Source organism: Octopus bimaculoides, chromosome 16 (genome assembly GCF_046866305.1).
Source record: "Octopus bimaculoides isolate indiv1 chromosome 16, ASM4686630v1, whole genome shotgun sequence".
Lineage (NCBI taxonomy): Eukaryota > Metazoa > Mollusca > Cephalopoda > Octopoda > Octopodidae > Octopus > Octopus bimaculoides.
The window spans coordinates 48,242,439-48,256,725 of record NC_142943.1 but is presented as its reverse complement, the minus strand read 5'-3'; the positions used below and the strand labels follow the sequence as shown (position 1 = coordinate 48,256,725).

General features: G+C 35.6%; 1 protein-coding gene across 1 annotated transcript in view; it reads left to right on the top strand.

Annotated features, from left to right (window-relative positions):
* Window positions 1-14,287, top strand: part of LOC106869577 (protein O-glucosyltransferase 2) — a 43,059-nt gene that overhangs the window by 6,187 nt on the left and 22,585 nt on the right. The window contains exons 2-4 of the mRNA XM_014915374.3: window positions 7,765-7,967; window positions 12,549-12,763; window positions 13,689-13,936. Of these exons, the coding sequence (XP_014770860.1) occupies window positions 7,765-7,967; window positions 12,549-12,763; window positions 13,689-13,936 (666 nt within the window). The remainder of the gene's footprint in view (window positions 1-7,764; window positions 7,968-12,548; window positions 12,764-13,688; window positions 13,937-14,287) is intronic.

Genomic DNA, 14,287 nt, shown 5'->3' with positions numbered 1-14,287 from the left:
TCTTTGGTGGTAAGCTCAGTACGGTAGCCTTCCACCAGCTCTTCAGTATCCTCGCTGTCAACATCCAAGCCCATAGTTTTTCCCCATAGAGACAATATCATCAGCAATAGCAATTTCCTCGAAAGCAGCTGTACTTGTAGCTGTCTCAAAATCCCTCAAAGTTTTGTTCTGGTACACAGTCTGGCCAATGTTTCCTTCATGCTGAATTCATGGTTCTGTGTGTGTGTGCTTATATATATATATATATATATATATATATATATATATATATATATATATATATGCATGTATGTGTGTGTGTGTGTATATATATATAAACATTTCTGGATGCTGCTGTCTTATGAAGTCTTCCTATCTTGTCGTTAAAAGCATGAAATGGGTAGCAATAAACAGTCCAAAACTGATGAGTGAGTTATCTTCTTTTGGTATTTTTTCCTGTACTTTTCTTTCATGTGTTTATGTATTTTTCACTCTGTCTTTTTTGGATGCGACATTCATCTAGCTGGATGTCATTCCCCTCTTCCGTTGCCTCTCAACACCTTTTTTTCTTTTCTACTATTTTCTTTTATTCTGTTTATTCTATATCCTTTCAAAATTCCTCCCAGGTGTTACCCATTACCATTCATCTTGGCCTAATAGCCCTTAATGTTTGTCTTCGTTAATTGTTTACTCTGTATGTCCATTCTGTCTTTCGTTTGTTCAAAGCTCTAACTCGCCACAAATTTTATATCTTTTAAATTTCTGGATGCTGCTGTTTTATGAAGGTTTCCTATCTTGTCATTAAAACCATGAAATGGGTAGCAATAAAGAGTCAACAACTGATGAGCAAGTTATCTTCTTTTGGTATTTTGTCGTCGACTGTTCTCTCGTGTATTTACGTATTTTTCACTCTTTGGTGATGTCCTGTACTTAATGTGTATTTTATATATATATATGCACACTACACACACACACACACACACACACACACACACACACCAATAAGCATTCATACATGACTACAACTTACTGACAAACATATTTGTGTGTTGACATGAGCTCTACAGACATTTATTTCATCAACCAATCCTGAGAGAGAGTGAGAGTGTGTGTGTGTGTGTTCCAATTTCGTTCAGATCACTTTGAAATGAGATGTAAGATAAATCTTCCACGTAACATATTTGGGCATTTTTGAGGATGCACCATTGAAAAGCAAGGTGCAGGCAATACCATCCAGTACCATCAAGTACCTTTCTTTGGTGATGTCTCTGTGATGAACTACAGTTATACATTTATTAATTCTGCTGTATAATTATCAACTGGTTATCAACTGTAAGGAATTAGGTCTTAAGAACAATAATTGTCACAGCAACAATGCTTGCAATGGTGGCACTGGATTGTCAAAATACAACTATGTAATTTTAGATTAAATAGACCCAAGTATTTCTACAGAAATATTCATGTGAAATATTATAATTATCATATCAACTAATAAATTAAATTTTCTGGTGTGAATCAAGTGACTAAAGATTTTTCTCACACTCCATATTACTCCATGTGTGTGTGTGTGTGTGTGTGTATATATATATATATATATATATATATATACACACACATATATACATACAAAAATACACACACACACACATATATTATATTATATGCACGCATAACCACACCTTACAAAGGAAAAAAATACTTTTGTGACTTTTTGTATGAGAATATTTTTGAGATAATTTTTTAATGTTTTTTTATTCATGTTTATGAATACATCTAATTAGTTTATACAGATTCGTTGTTCCTTGTATGTCTTGTAATATCTGCAGTTGCTTCCTCTTAAGAATTTTTGTTACTACTGGATTTTACTCTAAAGCTAATTTCTGACAGCATATGGGAATTACAATAAATTTTCCTCTGTTCTCAAATTTTATAATGTTTATCTTTTACTTGTTTCAGTCATTAGACAGTGTGGCCATACTGGGGCACCACCTTCAAGAATTTTAGTAAAGCTAATCAACCCCAGTAGTTATTTTGTTTTTAAACTTTGTACTTATTCCGTCAGGCCCTTTTGCCGAACTGCTAAGTTATGGGATGTAACCAGACCAACACCAGTTGTCAAGTGGTGGTGACGGTGGGGAGAAACAAAGACACATAAACACACACACACACACACACACACACACACAATGGCAGGCTTCTTTCAATTTCCATCTACCAAATCCACTCACAAGGCTATAATAGAAGACACTTGCCCAAGGTGCTACACAGTAGGACTGAACCCAGAACCATGAGGTTTGGAAGCAAACTTCTTACCACACAGCTACTCCTGCACCTATATATTTATATGATATGGTTGTATATTTTTAGAGTGACATTGTAGAGTAGGTGTGCAGTGCCAGAACTGGCCAGTTTGAACATAAAACAGACAAAACATTTGGGGCTGGATATGGCCAGTTTAAATGCTAAAGGATTAGATACTAAAAGGGGGGCCAAAGATAAGTAACGGAGAATATTAGGGTTAGTAATGAATTAAATTTGAATCTTTTATCCTTTGCTTGTTTCTTTTTTATAATTCCTATTTCTTATTCTATCAGTCTCTTTTGCCAAACCACTAGGTTATGGGGATATAAGCACACCAACACCAGTTGTCAAGTGCTGGTGAGTGACAAATGTAAAGACACACATGCACACACATATACATACATATGTGTGTATATATATATATCATCATCATCATCATCATCATCATCGTTTAACGTCTGCTTTCCATGCTAGCATGGGTTGGACGATTTGACTGAGGACTGGTGCAACCGGATGGCTACATCAGGCTCCAATCTAATTTGGCAGAGTTTCTACGGCTGGTGTAGCCATCCGGTTGCACCAGTCCTCAGTCAAATCGTCCAACCCATGCTAGCATGGAAAGCGGACGTTAAACGATGATGATGATGATGATGATAATATATATATATATATATATATATATATATATATATATATATATATATATACACATATGTATGTATATGTGTGTGTGCATGTGTGTCTTTACATTTGTCACTCACCAGCACTTGACAACTGGTGTTGGTGTGCTTATATCCCCATAACCTAGTGGTTTGGCAAAAGAGACTGATAGAATAAGAAATAGGAATTATAAAAAAGAAACAAGCAAAGGATAAAAGATTCAAATTTAATTCATTACTAACCCTAATATTCTCCGTTACTTATCTTTGGCACCCCTTTTAGTATCTAATCCTTTAGCATTTAAACTGGCCATATCCAGCCCCAAATGTTTTGTCTGTTTTATGTTCAAACTGGCCAGTTCTGGCACTGCACACCTACTCTACAATATATATATATCGGGCTTCTTTCAGTTTCCCTCTACCAAATCCGCTTACAAGGCTTTGGTCAGGCTGAGACTGTAATAGAAAACACTTGCCCAAGACGCCATGCAGTGGGACTGAACCCAGAACCATGTGGTTGTGAAGCAAGCTTCTTACCACACTGCCTGACTACTTCTCATAATATACATTTTCTTATGACATTACCAATAACTCTTAAGCTTCTCACAATCACAAGTTTTCTGTTGAAAATTTCACAAAAGACAAAATAATGTAACAAATACAAAAAACAAAAACAAAAGGAAATAATACAATTAAGACATAAATTTGTGTGTCTGTCATGTTTTGACCTTGGTCTTTCAAATAATTTGACCTGTAATCCGGTTCTCGCACTTGTTTCACAAAGAAGTGTGGAAGTGTTTGTATGTGTGTTTGTGGAGTGAAGTGGAGTGGAGTCCTAGATATTAATATGTATCGATGACATGATGTCGTTATTCTTTTTGATTGTTTTTTCCTCTCGGAGCATGCTATCTTTTACCTTTAACCTTTTTGGCCTCATGCATTTCAGCCATTTCACTGCAGCCATGCTGGAGCACAGCATCAAAGGATTTTAGTTGAACAAATTTACCCCCAGCACTTATTTTAAAGTCTAGTTGTAAATAAATTACATGTATACAGGAAAAAAAAAATAAAACAAAGAGCCAGCTCTAAATACTTTTAGAATGCAATTAATTTTCAGAAGTGGAGCAAATTATGACCAGGATCTAGTTTCAAACAAAGGTGGTGTATATGATGTATGTGTGTGTGTATATATATATATATATATATATATATATATACCTGAGGAATTGAAGGTGATGCATTTCACTTGTCACCTGATCTATAAACTATCTCTGATAAAACAACAACCCTTGTCTAAGTTTACTTCTACAATATCAACATACAAACAAGCCACCGAATGTACATCAGGCTTCACTTGAATGAACAGAACCTGATACATCTGCGGAGCCTGTTTGTCTTATGAACACAATGATAATTGTATTTTCTAGAATACAAGTTGATGTAGTGTATAGTGATATTCAAACATTGTCATTCTCTAGCCAAATACTGCTGTATTTCACAAGTAATTTTTGGTCCTCCCAAGTTGTCTTGTATAACTCAAACTACGTTTTTTGGTGGGGCTGTAAATTTTGGTCTGAAAAATGTGACTTATATCCCAGAAAATATGATAGTTGCACATTTGCATACCCCTTATTATCTCCCTTAGCAGCTGTAAATGTGCAACATATCAATCAGGTTGTGAATCCATAATTTTTGAGAAATTATGGTGCTCTTTCCACTTGCTGAAATAGCAGCCTTCCTATTTGGAGCAAATAGTAAAGGATATACTGGCATGGTATCATTTTATGTAAACATGATCAGTGTTTTCAGTGTATTAGACCAGGGGTTTTCAAACTGTGGTCCGCGGACCACAGGGGGTCCGCAAGGACAAGACCGGGGGTCTGTGGACAGCAAATACTTTTTATGGGCAATTTGATTCTATATATGTTTTTTAATCGAAATCTTTTTAATTGACAATAAACCTATTTGTTAAATAAATAAATGTAAAAATATATGTTATTTTAAGCAAATATTTATGTATAAATTTCATAAGCGTTTATAAGGGAGTCCCTAAAGTAAAGCCTGAAATATAAAGGGGTCCGCAAGTCAAAAAGTTTGAAAACCCCTGTATTAGACAACAGGAATCAGGATTATGGTCCTTTGCATTTGTTTTTTCTTTCTTTCCTTGACCATTTTGATACCGGCTGAAACCATCTCTGGCTTTGTGGTACAAATGTCCTGTTTACAAAAGTTCTGAATTAATATTTTCCACCAAACTTTAGTCATAATATATGGTTCTAACACTGGCTTAATGATAACTGTATTATTTTATTAAATTCTTTGTTATATTTCAAATTAATTGAAAGAAACACGGAGTATCTCAACAGAAATATGGTAACAAAATGGTTAAAAGGAAAGGTTGTGGTATGATGCTCTTGAATGTGAATAATAATAATAATAATAATAATAATAATAAATATTATCCAACTGAACTATTATGAATATAAAGTGATGCATCAAGTCAGTAGTTTTAAAATGTTTCAGTTCTATGGAAAGTTATCACAAGAGGACATTGTCAATAGTTATTGCAAATTTGAAGAATGGATTCCAAAATTTCAGCAGGAATGAGAAGCAGAATGTTACAAGACATGAAGAGCCAAGTTCAGAGTGATACTCAAATTGCTGTATGGGTAGCTTTGTTGTACCTCTCTCTACTTTCATTGGAGATGGTAGATTCTACAAAAAACATTTTGGGGGATTCAATGAACCCTTTTCACTTCTGTGGAAAAACAGATCTGTTCATTACATTCATATGTAATCTGAATTGGGCTGAGTTTATTGCAGATCTAAAGATGCATCACAACTACAGAAATAGCCAAGCTTAATTTCCAGAAAGTTCTATTTGAAGCTGAAAGAGTTGCTAAAAGATGATATGAAGAAGAATGTATTTGACAACTTCAAACACTTACAAAGATTCCCTCTCAAATTCCTCATTATCAACTTCAACTTTGTCAATGCCAAACTCAAATTCATCATTGTGCACCTCAATTTCATTATCTTCTGTCAGGATTACATTGTTGTCTATCTTGATTTTATCATTGTCAATTTAAATGTTATCACTTTAGGATAGAGCACCTTTTTTTTTTATGAACTGACATGATATCTGATTATTTGTCATAAAATTATAAAAGAATGTAAACAATGATAGTTTTGCAAAGGACTACAAATTTTATATAATAAACATTGTCACATTTTATATTACTGTAAATAAACATACATTTAGTACATCAGATGTAAGTGAAATTACAATAATACTTCAAGACAGTACAATACACAATGCAGAACTTCCAGGTTAGGTTACAAGTAGGTTAGTGAAATATTTGAAAGTACTTGGATGATATCATTTTCAAGACTAAATGAACAGTTGTTAATGAATATATGTTACATATTGTTTTATACATTTCGGCAATAAAGCTTGTTGAATATTTTTTGTATGCCAATGTTGTATTCAATTAAAAATCATAAGGTTCTTACGGGATCTTGTGTGTGTTTCGCAGGCTTTCATACAATTTCCATCTAAATTTTATCACAATATATTAGTCATCAGAAGGTTACAGCTCAGGACACATGTTCAAAGTGGCACACAGTGAATTTGAAACAAAATCTACATGATTGTGAACCATTAAAAGAAACAACTGGCACTCCATCAGTTACCATGACGAGGGACCCAGTTGATCCAGCCAATGGAACAGTCATGAAATTAACGTGCAAGTGGCTGAGCACTCCACAAACACCTTAACGTACCCTTAAAGTAATTCTCAGAGATTCAGTGTGACACTGAATGTGACAAGACTTCCATTGAATTACAGGTACTACTTATTTTTGCCAGCTGAGTGCACTGGAGCAATGGGAAATAAAGTGTCTTGCTTAAGGAAACAGTGCATTACTGGGAATCAAACTCACAACCTTATAATTGTGAGCTAAATGCCCTAACCACACACCTTGTGAACCATACAGCCATGAGTGTACTTGTAAAAGAAAAGGCTTCCTGATGAGACCCACAAACTTTGATCTATCACATTTTCGGTGGCTATGGTACGAATTTACACTTCGGAATGTTAATGCAAGTGTCACTAATTCTGCTACAACTGCTAACCAGATATTGTTATTGTTAGTGTGCAATCATGTTTTTAAAACTTAAAGTACAAGTTTCTTGAGACTTCACACAAGTCTTCAGTTTTGTTGCTTTCTTCTCATATGAATATCGTATTTGAAGCATGAAGACTAATTAACAATAGGTGTTATAGAATTCATTATTTGAAATGTGTTTATGATTTATGATTTTTCTAATAACTTCATTGTTAATAAGTCTGGCTTCTAGTCTCTCACACTATAAACACTTAACTGAAAAATTAAGTAAAGACAGAGAAATAATTTAATTGGGAATTAAGACTTTGTTATAAAATAAATCTTAGTGTCAATGATGTTTTTAACACTTTACTCAACTTCTTAGCGAATAAGATGTACTCATGAATAAGGGCACTCGTTTTGTGGGGAAAAAATGAGATTTAAATTGTTTCCTCATACACTCAGTATACCATCAGTAATACTGTTGCATTAGATGCATGCCCAATTTTTTGTTACATTTAAGAATAAAAAAAGCACATCTCCTGCACCAGCATATATGGTACTATTTTTTAAAATAGTCACAAATATAAACTATGAAAACATATAGAAATAACTTTAGTTTTTTTGTATTGGTAATTGTTTTTTGTTATGTTTGTTTTTTTAGAGATTGTTTAACTGTTTGTGGATGCAGTTAACTGAAATGTGTCTTTCTTTCTAGTTTTACAGAATCAGTTGGTGAAAAAGCTTTTCATGTTTCATTATCAGTGAAAGGAACGCATGTTTGGTACGGTCTCAATGTTTTAGATCGGCAGGATGGATCTTACATTGTGAGGTATCGTCTACATAGATCATATAAGGATATTGAAATCCACGTTAAGCATAAAGGAAAGCATGTTTCTTCATCACCATTCACCCTTCACGGTAAGTAAATATGAGATAAGTCCTTATTTCTAAGATTATAATTTTTTTGTATTGTTCACCTCCTGTTGTTGTTAAGACCTAAATCCACCCTGATTGTGCAGAATAAGATCAAAAGGTATTCCAGGCTGCGACTATACTGACTCTTTGCTTGTCAGGGATTATATTATTCATTGTAGGTGCAGGCATGGCTGTGTAGTCAGAAGTTTGTTTCTCACATAGTTTTGGGTTCAGTTATAACGTCTGGAATCTTAGACGCTGAGTTGACCAAAGCCCTGTGAGTGGATGATTCAGTAGAAAGAAACTTGTCGTGTGTGTGTGTGTGTGTGCATGTATGTATTACAGTGTTCTTGTCTTGACTTCACTTGATAGCTGTAAACAAGTGTCATTCTCATGCAAGCAGTATTCTTCATTTCCAGTCTTCCTTGAAATCTTGTCTGGTTGCAGGGAAATGTTCCTTTACTTGGAGACAGGTGAGGGTGGGCCACACGAAGGGCATCTGCTTAAACAAATTTCATTCGACCTGTGTGTGGGTGGCACATAAGATGCACCATTTTGAGCGTGGCCGTTGCCAGTACTGCCTGACTGGCCTTCGTAGGATTTTCGAGCGAGATCGTTGCCAGTGCCCCTGGACTGGCTTGTGTGGGTGGCACATAAAAGACACCATTTCGAGCGTGGCCGTTGCCAGTATCGCCTGACTGGCCTTCGTGCAGGTGACACGTAAAAGCACCTACTACACTCTCTGAGTGGTTGGCGTTAGGAAGGGCATCCAGCTGTAGAAACTCTGCCAAATTTAGATTGGAGCCTGGTGTTGCCATCCGGTTTCACCAGTCCTCAGTCAAATCGTCCAACCCATGCTAGCATGGAAAGCGGACGTTAAACGATGATGATGATGATGATGATGATGAGAGTATGGAAAAGTGGATATTAATATGATAATGGTGGTGAGTAGGGTTGAGAGCAAGAGTGAGAGGAAGAGAGATAGTGGCAATGTGCCGGGGTATATTCCCAAGGTAACATAAATTGGATGGTAGGGCATTGCTAAAGGTGCAGGAGTAGGGAGTTCACATGAATGCAAAGAAGGGGGAAGTGGGGAGAATGCAGTAACTGGTGAGACCTGGGTATATATTGAGGCAGACAATAGGGTAGCAATGATGCAGTCGGCAGGGCAGTGAGGACAGGATTGGGCTGCAGGAGTGCAAAGGGAGAGATAAGCGTAGCGCATGAAAAAGAGGAAATGTTAGGAAGAAGAGAAAGGGAGATGTAGTTTGGTTTATTTGGGGAGGGTGTGTGAAATGTTCTAATTTTACATGTGGGTGAAACACACAGCGCTTCCATCCTAGTTGTTCCTAATATCACTGTTTACTGGAACTGCACTAAACTAGGTTTTATACCTATTTCCTCTATCCATCTGTTCAAATCTTTAGGGACAGTTCCTAATGCACCTATAATCACAGGGATGACGAAATATGTACCAGTGAAACACTGGGTCGATGTAATCGACTTACAGCCCAAAATTGCTGGCCTTGTGCCAAAATTTGAAATCATCATCATCATCGTTATTATTGTTATTGTCTGTGGCATCAGCAGCAGCATTATCAGCAGTGAGAACATGGTGTGCTACCATAGATGCCTTTTATTTTTATCTGGTTTTTGGATTAATAGTGATTACATTCATTGCATTGGGTGTTGCCACTGAAAAGATAACACAGGTTAATGTACAATGATAATGTAATTTTTGATAGACATAAAAAACAAAATACAGAACTGTCATGGCTGGAGCACATGTGATTATAGGTTTATTTAATCAGAACTGATCTGGAACAAAACAACATTGTCATCATTTAATAGCTAAGCTAAACAACTGGGCTTGTCTCTCTATCACACTTTAGGCTTTCAACACCTGGCATAGGGCCTCCCCCCCCCCCCCCGTCAGCCACCTCTTATGTAGTTGAAGGTGCTTTTTTTTTTTTTTTTGCTTCCTATTCTTTTGTTTTGCAAGTTACTTGTCAACTTCACTGGTGCTGCTGGTGTGAAAAAAGCACCCAGTACACTCTGTAAAGAGATTAGCATTAGGAAGGGCATCCAGTTGTAGAAATTGTGCCAAAGTTGACATTGAAGCTTGGTGCAGCCCTGTGGCTCACCGGATCCTGTCAGACCATCCAGCCCATGGAAAATGGCTGTTGAAAAGCTTTTCTTTCTGTTAGTATTTTGTGTCTTTTTGCTATATTTCATAGCTTTTTGTAATATCTTATTCCTTTCATTTTAATTAATAATTCTATAATTTCTATAAGTCTGAATTTCTGAGAGGTAGAAATATCATCTTTAAGCTCTATTGTATTCAGATGAGTGACATCATCTTGTTTGCTATGTTCACAATGTTTTGGCCATTATATGTTCCAGCCCTCCTCAGTTACTTGTTATATTTGGTTCTTGGAATTTCTTTGTGAAATCCATGGGAGTAAATTGGTTCCATTTCATTGTATCCCTGATATGGATACTGGAATGAAAACAATTTATTTCCAAAGATGTTAATAATGGGTTGTGTTTGAAATTCTGAGAACATTATCATATCAAATATGACAGACACATGAAAAAGGCCTGATGACACAAAAACCAAAATATTGTGATAATCAAAATGAGGCTACAATTTTGAATATGTCGTTGTATAACAATGACTTCATGTTCTGATTACCCAAAGTCCATGAGACACTTAGGTCCCTAGCTATGTCAGTGAATGCAAGCTCTACTGGCATAGCTCTCGGGGTCATTGTGGCACACAAACTACATCACAACAACTGGACTTTGTAGTGGTTTTATCAGTGTAAAGGTAACTATTCCTCTGAGGATTTTTTCTGTTTTCTATTTCTATATTCTAGATATTTCTACTTGTAACTCCTTATCATTGAATAGTTCTCCATTTCAGATTATCATCATCATCATCATCATCATTGTTTAATGTCATTATCATGTTTATCATTTTTTTGTGTTTGTTATTTTACTTTTTGCATTCTCCTTTATGGTATCTCACACTGTATCATCCTGTAATGTCTCCAATGTTTTTGTCAACTCTTAGTTTTTAATAAAGAAATCATCATCATCATCATCATCATTGTCAAGATGGCTTGGAAGAATATTTAGAGTGTCAGACAAAACGTCTTGCTATACTTGTTCCAGTTCTTTATGTTTTTGGTTCAAATCCTGCCAAGGTCAACTTCGCTTTTTGCCCCTTCTGTGGTTGATAAAATGAAGTGCTGATTAGTTACCGAGGTTGATGTGACTGCTTAACATCAGCATCACTTCAGAACTACTGGCCTTGTGCCTAAATTAGACATTATTATTATTACTATCATCAGGCATAAGTGTGATTAAGAAGTTAGCTTTCCAGTCACTTCGTCTTGGGTTCAAACCCACTGCAGGGCACTTGGGGCAGACGTTTTCTGCAATAGCCCTGGGTCAACCAAAGCCTTGTGAGGGGATTTGGTAGATGGAAACTGAACAAAGCCCATCATGTAAGTTTGTATTTGTACCCCAACAACCGGTGTTGGTTTGTTTATATTGCTGCAACCTAGTTGTTTGACAAAAGCGACAGAAAGATTAAGTACCAGGCATTTAAAAAAAAGAAAGTTATGAGGTCAATTTGTTTGACCAAAACCCTTCAAAGTTTTGCTCCAGCATGGTCACAGTCCAATGATTGATATGAGTAAAAAAGAAGGAAAAAAAGATTACAGTAGTTAGTTTCATAGGACAGTTTATAATCTAAGATTGTTTTGCAGGAATTAACTTGGTTTTTCAGCCTTCACAACAGGTACCAATATTATATTGGTTTCAAATTATGGCACAAGGCCAGCAATCTCAGGGGATGGGGTAAGTGGATTACATCAACCCCAATATTCAACTGGTACTTATTTTATTGACCCTGAAAGGATTCAAGGTAAAGTCAATCTCAGTGGAATTTGAACTTGGAAAATTAAAAACAGACGAAATGTCACTGAGCATTTGGCCCAGTGAGTTAACAATTCCACCACCTTAATTACCAATATTATATTGAATTTAGTCAAACTAATTACACTGTGTAACACAATTTTTGTCTTTGGGTCATAACTGTTATTTCTTATTCGCTTACCGCGAGAAAGTATGGAAAATGGCTAACATTTCCATCAAACTTTGCTTTTGTTATGATATTTATTCAAACCCCAAAGAATCCCTTTCAACACATGACTATGATAATCCCACTACTCCTACTTATGGTCAGCGATGGACATATTGTCAGCCACTAAGGCATATTCTCAAGTGGTTATGGTCAAGCAACTAACAAGGAAATCTGTGGTATTAGCAGGACGTTTACTATAACGATATTTCTGCTTCAGCAACTTGGTGTTGAATTTGTCTGAAATGTAATGGAAAATAGGTCAGTTTCAAAATATTGACATCCAGATCACAAAAGCAAAGTCTGAAAGGAATAGTATTCATTTCCTTTGATTTCTCGATGGAAGCAAATAGGAAAGACAAAAAAAGAAATTAAAATGTTGTTACACAGTGTTATTCATTCCTCCATTTTTATTTATATTTTTTGTATTTCAGGAACTTCATATCATGAGGATTGTTATTGTCCAGTGTTGAATTTTGACAAATGGCTTAAAGTAATGGAATGTCCTTCAACATACAAACAAATTGATGATGACTTAAAGATTTGGCAAAATGCAATAAATATGGAAAAATTAGCTCCAAAAATAGTCAAAAGATTCAATCAACATGGACAACATAGTATTTGTCATTACAAAATAATCAACAACAAGGCAAGTAAAACAGCATTTTATATATGTGTGTATATTCGGAGGAAGTGTGGCTGTGTGATTAAGAAGCTTCCCAACCATGTGCTCCTGGGTTCAATCCCACTGCAAGGTACTTTGGGCAAGTGTCTTCTACTGTAGCCCTGAGCTGACCAAAGCCTTGTGAGTGGATTTTATAGAGAGAAAAAGCATCCAGTACATTCTGTGAAAGGGGTTGGCATTAGGAAGGTCATCTTGCTGTAGAAACTATGCCAAAGCAAACATAGGTCCTATGGCCCATCAGCCCCTGTCAAACCATTCCACCCATGCTAGCATGGAAAATGGTTGTTAAACAAAGATGAAGATGAGAATGATGATGATGTGTTTGTTTTTATGTGTACCCTTGTTTTAACATCATTTGATGGTTGTAAATGAGTGTCACCGTCATGCAAGTGGGGTTGTTTGTTTCCAGTCTTCTGTGAAAAATATGTCATCATCTGTAGGAAAATATTACCTTACTTTGAACAGTTGGGGACAAGAAAGGAATCTTTTCATAGAAAATCTGCCTCAGCAAACTCCATTTAATCCATGCTAACATGGAAAAGAGGACATTCAATGATGGTGATGTTACACAGACACACACACAGGCATGCACGCATTCACACATACACATATATATATATATATGTAGTGGAGGCACATGGCTTAGTTGTTAGGGTGTTGGACTCACAATCTTACAATTGTGGTTTCGATTCCTGGTCAGGTGGAACTGGCATTGTCCACAACTACAATTTCCATTTTGATTTCGATCTTGATTTGCTTTTGATTTTGATTTTTGATTATTTTGAAATTTTTTCTGATAAGAGTTTTCTTTTTTATATTTGATGCTGCATTCAATTTGTTAAAAAAGAAATAACAACAAACAATGATATTCTCTTCCCATTTATTTCAGTTGAGCCGTAAGTGTTATGGAGAACACACAGGGTTTAGTATATTTTCTGATACACCATTCCTTTCATTGGCTCGCAAAGTTATCCTGCCTGATATGGAGTTCTTTATCAACCTCGGTGACTGGCCATTATCTGAGAAGTCAAGTAAGCAAAAATATCCGATATTTTCTTGGTGTGGTTCTCATGAAACAAAAGACATTGTGATGCCAACCTATGATATTACAGAATCTACTTTGGGAATGATGACGAAGTAAGTATGACTAAAGATATATTCACCATTTGTTTCTTTCGTTACCCTAATGTCTCATTCTCATGCATGACAAAATTAATCCGTGGATATTTATTTCTTCTTTCTTCATTTTTTTTTTTTTAAATATCAGATGATAAAATTCTAAAATTCAGAATCAAGGGAGTTTAATTAGATTTAACCTTCTATCATTCAGATTAGTGTATCAAATGTAGTTTTTATTTATTCACATTGTTTTGAATTGTTTTTAATTAATCATGAATATTCTCATAGCTTTGATATTTCAGTGACGTGATTGTTCATTTTTAGAATGACATTGTAGAGTAGGTATGGGAGACTGGATCAGGCTGGTTT